Below are 8315 nucleotides of genomic sequence, written 5' to 3'. Positions count from 1 at the left end.
ATATATATATATATATATATATATGTATGTATGTATATGAACAAAGAAAGATGAAAAGTCATTTCAATTTTTATTAATTATATATACAAAAAAAAAACACTTTCTAATGAAACAATATTATGATAAGTAAATTTAGATATTAGCTTGAGAATAAATTAGATTAGTTGAAAGGTCGCTAATTTAATTTATTTATACTACACACACATGTGTGTATGTAAGAAAAATGTCAGCATGAATCATAAAGAGATCAAGCGGTTTAAAGGGATTCTAAAATTTTCGATCAAAATTTAATGCAAAAAATTATCAAGCGACCAATTAGCTTATCTCGCTTGCACAGACAACCGGTAATCCCATTGAACCCAAACGACCGGTCAAATCAGCCGACCAACAACAACACACAATTAAAAGTATAAGCCAATTTTGTCATGTATTGTATCTGATGGTCACAACCATTCAGAAAAGTGACATTCATTCAATTATTTGTATTATAAAGATGATTAAATTAATTACCCAAGAGTAAGAAAAAAGACCAGAATTACTCTCCAATCGTTGAAATAAAGGGGATAATAGTGTAATTGTAAACTCGAGCCACCTATGATTATAAATAGGAGTTGTTTTACGAATAAGGGTTACACGCTCATTTTCCCGAAATTCATTTTGTCTTGTGTGTTGTGGTATATATAAAATTAAAAACAATAGATGAAGTGAAAAATAGAACGAGAAAAATCATACCAGAAAAAAATACACAGATTTATGTGGTTCGGCAAATTGCCTACATCCACAAAGTTGCAGATGATTTTACTAGTTGAGGAATTTACACCTGTTGATCGTCTCCAATTACAAGAGCAAACTCTTCTTTTCACTTCTTCACTCATCTCTCCCTACACTGAGATACACCGAAGAAGAAGAAATACGTACAAGAGAAAATCTATTTCTCTTATTGAGCAAGCCACAAAGAAGAAATCAAGAACACCTTCTTCTTCTTCTCAAGAACGCAAAATCAACTAAGAAAGAGTACCTTGCGAAAACACCTTTATTTATGCCTTCTGCTTCTCGTAAGCCTCAACAAGAATCCAAGCAATCCAAGCACGAAGTTTCCTTTCCTGCTTTTGCGAAATGAAGAAGGCAAGAGTTTTTGTTTCGCGTGAAGGATAAGGAGACGGAGACGGAGACGAGAGCGAGTTCCTGTTCTCGCGCAGCCGGAGGCGGGAGTGAGAGATCGCGAATATCTTCATAATTCAATTTTGATTTACCTGCAGAATTACTAACAACCATTCTCATAGCTTCCCAGCTATTTGACAATGAAGTCAATAAAACCAGTGCATATCTCATCATCAAATTCAATTTCCACAGATGATAATTGATTTGATAGTATTGAAATCATTCAAGTGTTGTACAACAGACGTACCTTCCACCAGATTCAAATTGAATAACTTCATCATCAAATATACCTTATTATTGACCGATGACTTTTCATACATACCTGACAGGACTGTCATAAGATCTGCAGTCGTCCTCATCTTGAAGACATTGTGTGCAACGGACCTCGATAGGGTCAATCGAATAACCCACAGAACCTGTTGATCCAACAAATTCCATTCAGCCTCATCCATTATTTCAGGTCTTTTCCCGAATAACGGAAGATGTAGCTTCTTCCCATAGAGGCAATCATCTATCTGCATCCTCCAGTAACCAAAATTTGTGTCATCAAATATCTCAATGCTTGAAACCTTCACTTCATCCACAGTCATTGTCTCTGATACCACGAACCCTTCAGGTTGGTGCATGTAGACGTCTTTTTCAAGATCCCGATGAAGAAAGACTGTCTTCACAGCTAACTGCTCAAGGAAGAGATCTTCAGTAACTATCATAGACAGTACCATTCTAATGGTAGTAAGTTTCACCATATGAGAGAAAATATCAGAATAATCAATACCGTGCTTTTGCTGAAAACCTTTTACAACAAGTCTAGCTTTGTACCTCTTACTGCCATCATGCTCACTCTTCACCTGGTACACCCACTTGTTGTGTAATGTCTTCTTCTCATATGGAAGATCTGTTAACTCCTAAGTTTGATTTTCCAGCAGAGAATTCATCTCCACCTCATGGCAAGCTCCCACTTGCTCGAATTTTTATCTTGCAAGGTTTCTTCATAGCTCTGAGGTTCTCTATCATCTGTCAGCAGAATGCAATTCAAATTTAGAGAATAAAGCTGTGGAGAACCTCTAGTCCTTTCTGACCTGTAAACTACAACTGTAGGGGAAGACTGCTATAAATTTGATTGTGAAATAATAGGAGTTGATGCCCCAGATTCACTCTCCTCGTCACCTGCATCTCTGCCCTACACTGTAACCATTGGTAAATCGTAAAATCTTACCAACTCAGATTCTTTCAGTGCTGTTTCAGAAATTGTATTGGACTTGTCCTTGTACATAATATTCCCATTAATATTCCCATTGAAACATTGAAAATCACGTTCCTGCTCCTAATGATCTTCCGAGCTTGATCATCCCAGAAACGATATCCAAATGCCTCATCTCCATAGCCAATGAAATAACATTTTCTTGACTAAACATCAAGCTTACTTCGAGCATCAGGATTAATGAAAATATAAGAAAGACATCAAAAAGTCTTAAGGTGAGAAAATTTTACCTCTTTCCCACTCCAGTCTTCTTCAGATAATTCACAGTTTAATAGAACAGAAGACCATCTGTTGATCAAATAAACTGCAGTACTGATCGCTTCTGCCCAGAAAGTAGGTGGTTGTCCATCGTACAATCTCATGCTTCTAGCTCGCTCATCAATGGTCTTTGTTCATGCGCTATGCAACACAATTTTGCTGTTGTATTCTTGTAATGTTCTTCTCTATTATGATTCCCTGAGCTGCACAGTATTCATTGAACCCACCATCAATATACTCACTACCATTATCAGACTTCAGACATTTCAGATTTAAACATGTTTCTGTCTCAACCATGATCTTTCAAGTTCTGAACACATTAAATACATTAGATTTATAGTTTAGGAAATAAACATTTCTGTTATAATCATCAAAGAATTGTGACGTTGTAACAGAAAGTCGCCACACATACATGTGTACAAGATCTAGCTTTCGTGGGTTTTGGCGTCCTGCCCCTTCAAAGAAACTTCCTCTGCGAATCCTCTGGAATCGCCGAAATCCTCCCGCGAAACTTCGCCACGAAATTTATCCCGCGAGTAACTTCTACGCAGACGATCTTCCTTCTATCGCGACTCCCTCGCGATCCGTCTGAACCGAAGACCTTTCCTGCAACGATTCACCCGTTTGCCTCGCTGAAACTGCCACAAATCCTTCTCCAGTTGTTCCTGCGCCGAAGCCCCGCCGTAGAAATAGCCACAAACCACCTCTTCGCACGTCCCACTCGAACTCTCTGTTCGCGAATATTCTCGCCGCAAAGATTTCTTGATTCCCTTAATCCTTCTCGAGGCAGTTATCAAACTGCCTTCGGAACCGCCGAACAGCAGAACTGCCGGCGAACTTCCTCCCGCACTCCTCTGCTGCGGATCTTCATGTCTGAAGCGATTTCGCAGGCGGAGAACTCCTTCGCTGCAGAATTCCTCCCAGGGCAAAAACCTCGCCAAACTCCCGCGCAAACGCCCGCGCGAAACTGCCGCAGTCGCGAACTTTTCCTCACGTCTGCGATTCGCGAACCCTGGCACTCCTCTCGCCAACCGAAGAACCTTCACCTTCGCCTCTGCTAAAACTGCCTGCTCTGCTCTTCTGCGAATTGCGAACTGCGAACTCCTCTGTTCCAATTTGCCCGGATCCTTTTCCTCTTCGTTCTTCCTTCTTCCTGCGTCGATCTCCACCATCCTACAACCTCAACCTCGCTTTGATACCAGTGCCCTCTCAATAATCTCTTTTTTCATACTCTTAACTCTTAGGGACCGACGATTTATGATTTAACAACACACACACATATATATATAGATACATTCATGCATACATACACACATGAAGAATATACTTCTTTATTTTAAAATAAGGGTTGGAAAAAAAAATTCATTTGTTGTACTCTGAAATCAAAAGAAAAGTTAAGAATAAAAAAATAGCACTGATATGTCAATTACGACAAGACCAATTCTACAAATGTCAGGGTAAAAGTAGTTCATTTTGAAAGTGCAATGTCTATACATTAGTTCGTTCATTTCTAAACCAAGAATGTTTTGATTCCTTTGGAACTAACCTCTCAATTCACTTTTTATGTATTCCAAACTCAACTGATTTTTAAATATACTGCATTGTCATCACTGTAACTCGTTCATGCTTCCGGTCACTGCCATTAGCAACTGACATTAGTCACTGCTGCGGCGGCCATCGTCACCTTCGCCGGCTCTCCTCTGCCCTTATAACCCAACTACACTAAACCCTGGCAGTTTGTAAACAGCCTGCTTTACAATTCTCATTCTCATATTCTCTGCTTCTTCCCACCTCCCATCCTCAGCATAAGTATTCGATAACAACACCAACGCACCATCATCGCCTTGCAGTAGCTGAAGCTGCTCTGAAGCCAGCTTAGCTATTTCTTTCTTTCCATAATTTCCACAGCCACTCAACAACGACCTCCAAACTGCCGGCCAAGGTTCATAAGGCATGCTTTCAATCACCATTTTAGCCTTCTCAAAAAGCCCATTCCGAGCTAAAAGATCGACCAAGCAGCCATAATTATCCTTAGAAGGTACCATGCCATGCACAGAGCTTATGGAATCAAAGACCAACTGCCCCTCCTCCACCAAACCAAGATGCCTACAAGCCGAGAGAACAGCGACAAAAGTAGCCTGAGTCGGAAGCATATTAATCCTTCTCATTGCTTCTAAGATTTCAATAGCTTCCATGATCATTCCATGGTGAGCAAAAGCTGTAATCATGGTGTTGAAGAGGATAACATCACGTGAAACACCATTAAAAGCCATCCATGAGCTAATGATATCTCCACACTTAGCATAAGCATCAATGGCTGCACTACCCAAGTAACAATTCATCTCATACCCTGTCTTAATCACAAGAGAATGGATACACCTGCACTGATTAAGGACACCATTATCAGCACAAGAATTAAGAATGCTGCCAAAAATAAACTCATCAGGATTTGCACCAAATTTTCTCATAAAATTGAGAAGGGAGAAGGCCTCATTGTTAAAGCTTTGCCTTGCAAATGCTGAAATCATCGCTCCCCAAGTAGCCAGATCCCGAACCTCAACACCTTGGAAGATCTTATAAGAGTTTCGCAGTGAACCGATTCGTTCATAAGTGTTAATTAGTGAGGTACATATATACCCGCAGGAATTAAAACCAGATTTGATGATTCTAGCATGTATTTGTTCACCTATTTTCTGTTGTTGGATTCCATGGCAAGAGCTCAAAACACTAGTATATGTGAATTCATCTGCTCTAAAGCCATATTTGGTCAAGCATTTGAAAATATACAACGCCTCAGTAAAATGATAGTTCATGTTACACCCTGCTATCATCTCGTTATACGTAATGGTGGTGCTGTCTCCATGGCTGTTGAACAAGAACAATGCTTTGTCCATTAATCCACATTTAGAGAACATATTGATGAGTGCATTAACCACAAGAGGATAATGGAAGAATCCAAGATGGTGAGCGAAACAGCTGAACTGAAGCCCCAAGCAAACATTTTCGCTCGCACCACAAAGTCTAAATATGGCAGAAAAAGTTACTTGATTTGGTTTCAGGCCACTGTGCAACATGTTGGAAAACAAGGCTGCAACTTTATTCACATCCTCTGTGACAGCAAAACCACAAAATACAGTATTCCATGAGACAATATCTTTCTCATGTATTCTATGAAAGACTACCATTGCAAGGTCTGTCATTTCATACCTGAAGTACACATCCACGAGTGAATTCATCATTGAAGTATTGGATTCTAACTCATGGTGGATGATTAAGCTGTGAAGCTGCCGCCCAAAATTCACATTTTCAGAAACCGTGCAGGCTTTAAGAGCGCTAAAAAAGGTAAATTTATCTACAGGAAAACCTTTTACATGCATTAGACGTACAATCCTCATTGCATCAAAACCATAACCACAGAAAGAATAGCTCTCAGCCATTGCGTTCCAACAAACAAAATCTGGATACTCTATACAGTCAAACACGAGCTCTGCTGCATCGATATTTCCGCATTTAGCATACATAAAAAGAAGAGAACTGCTTAGAAAGGAGCTCCTCTCACAGCCCATCTTGAAAGAAACTGCATGGAAGGAGTTCCCAAGCTTAATGGCATCAAGCGCAGCACATGCACTCAAGACACTGGCGAGGGCGAATTCATTAGGATGAAAACCAGACCTCATCATCTCCAAATATATTGCCAAGCCAGTCTCATGCTCATCACTGCGGATGCAACCGGAGATCATGGAAGTCCAGGAGACAAGATTTGTTTGAGGCATTTCACAGAACAGCTTAAGCGCATAGTTCAAAAGCTGGCACCTTGAATACATACAAACCAAGTTATTGTTTGTAAAGATATCATTTGAAAAGCCAAGCTTGATAATTTGGGCATGGGTTGCAAATCCAATGAGTGGGTTGTTGGTGCTAGAGGATAAGGCAAGAGCAGAAGCGAAGTGCACGGGTTGTATAGCGGTGTAGCGGGTGGAGGCTTGGAGAGGGATGTCGGTTTCGAGGTAGTTAGAGCTAAAAGTGGAGAAATTAGTTGATTTCTCTGTGATGGGAGAAGAGCACATGCAAGGCGAAGTTGCGGAGAATTTAGTTGCTTTCATAAGTCGAGTGGAACGAAGGAAGTTGGGAGAGCTCATTATGACTGCCCATTACTTGTCTTCCGGTGGATTCGCGCAGCAAATCAAACAGTCTATTTGCCAACTTAACTACAGCGAGTCTGAGTAACCGATCTCTCTCTCGGCGGCGGTAATGGGAGGTGGCCGGAGCTTTCGCATGGGGCGGAGCCGACGTACGACGGCTGTTTAAAAAAAATTCATATATTTTAAAGGGAAATTTACATACACAGCACCCAATTCTTATACATCTACGTATCAAACCTCAAAACATTCAATTGTAGAAATCCAGTTTTAAAAATACAGCCTCTAATTCATATTTCTCAATAATGTGGAACTGTAAAATTCATATTTTCACGTATAAGTAAAATGTTGTAATTTTAAAATTCATGATTTTGATGTGAGATACATAAATGCAGAAGATTTGGTTGCTAGAGAGTGAAATATAGCTTTAAAAAAATTGGCTTGCATTTTAAGGGGTAGATATTAAAAGTTTAAGGGGTTAGATATGTAAATATATATGAATTGAGTGTCATGTATGTAAGGTTCCCTAAAACAAATAACATTTATATTTCTTCAATTTTAAATATTATGAGGCATTAAAATCAAAATTTTCATATATAAATAATAAAAAAATTGAACATGTTGAAAGAAATTGTTTAAAAGAAAATGTATTTTGTCCAAAATTTTAAAATTTATTTTATGAATATAATATTAAATTTTAAATAATTATATTAATTTATAAGTCTAATATAAGTAAATATATTAATTTCTCCAAAGTTTACTCTGCACTGCTCAAGCTAGAGGTGTAAATGAGTCGAGTCTAGCTCGAGCCAATTCTAATATCGAGTTCGACTTGTTTGTCAGATTATGAGCTCGAATCGAGCTCGAATGGAGAGCTCAAGCTGTGACTTGTAGTGGTAGCAGCCGATTAACAAGTTCGAATTAAATATTCAATGTTTATAGAGCTCACTAGAGAAAGTATTGATGTCCTAAAAATAGAAGCATTCAATGACATTTAATTGAAAAATATATCAAAATAATCAAAAATAAATTAATTGAATCTTCTAGCAAGCCAACGACTCGAGTAAGTATAATATATTTGAGGCAGCTTATTTGGTGCGGTCACATTTTAATAACACACTTGATCTGTTTGGGTAAACATTATTTTCACACCACATCTATCTATATGCGGTGACAACTTTCTAAATGTAATCCAAAAAAATAAAATTTAGTAATAGCCATCCCACCTAATTTATTAATAGATTATTTTTAAGTAGCTTGTGAACGGATTATTCAATAAGCTCAATTCACCCCTAGCCCATACTGCTCGGATGAGTGCTGGGCACGCGGTTAATTTGAATCATAAGCCGACAATTTTGCTTTTTAATTTTTTTTCTTTATAATTTCCAGGGTTTTTAATTTTTTTTCTTTATAATTTCCAGGGTTCCACCGAATGCAGAACTGCATCCATGTCGCGTCCGCTCTCTGGTCTCTGCAAGCAAATCACCAGAGGAAAG

The 8315-nt window shown here is 38.7% G+C and overlaps 1 protein-coding gene across 1 annotated transcript; it reads right to left on the bottom strand.

Annotated features, from left to right (window-relative positions):
* Positions 1-4386: 4386 nt before the first annotated feature.
* On the bottom strand, positions 4387-6819 carry LOC110031354 (pentatricopeptide repeat-containing protein At4g39530-like). Its single transcript, XM_020734517.1, has one exon. The coding sequence runs from the start codon at positions 6817-6819 to the stop codon at positions 4387-4389; it is 2433 nt and encodes an 810-aa protein (XP_020590176.1).
* Between the last annotated feature and the right edge of the window lie 1496 nt (positions 6820-8315).

This window comes from Phalaenopsis equestris, unplaced genomic scaffold (genome assembly GCF_001263595.1).
Source record: "Phalaenopsis equestris unplaced genomic scaffold, ASM126359v1 Scaffold000803, whole genome shotgun sequence".
Taxonomy (NCBI): domain Eukaryota; kingdom Viridiplantae; phylum Streptophyta; class Magnoliopsida; order Asparagales; family Orchidaceae; genus Phalaenopsis; species Phalaenopsis equestris.
Note: the sequence above shows the minus strand (reverse complement) of the source record. Positions and strands in the feature narration are given on the sequence as shown.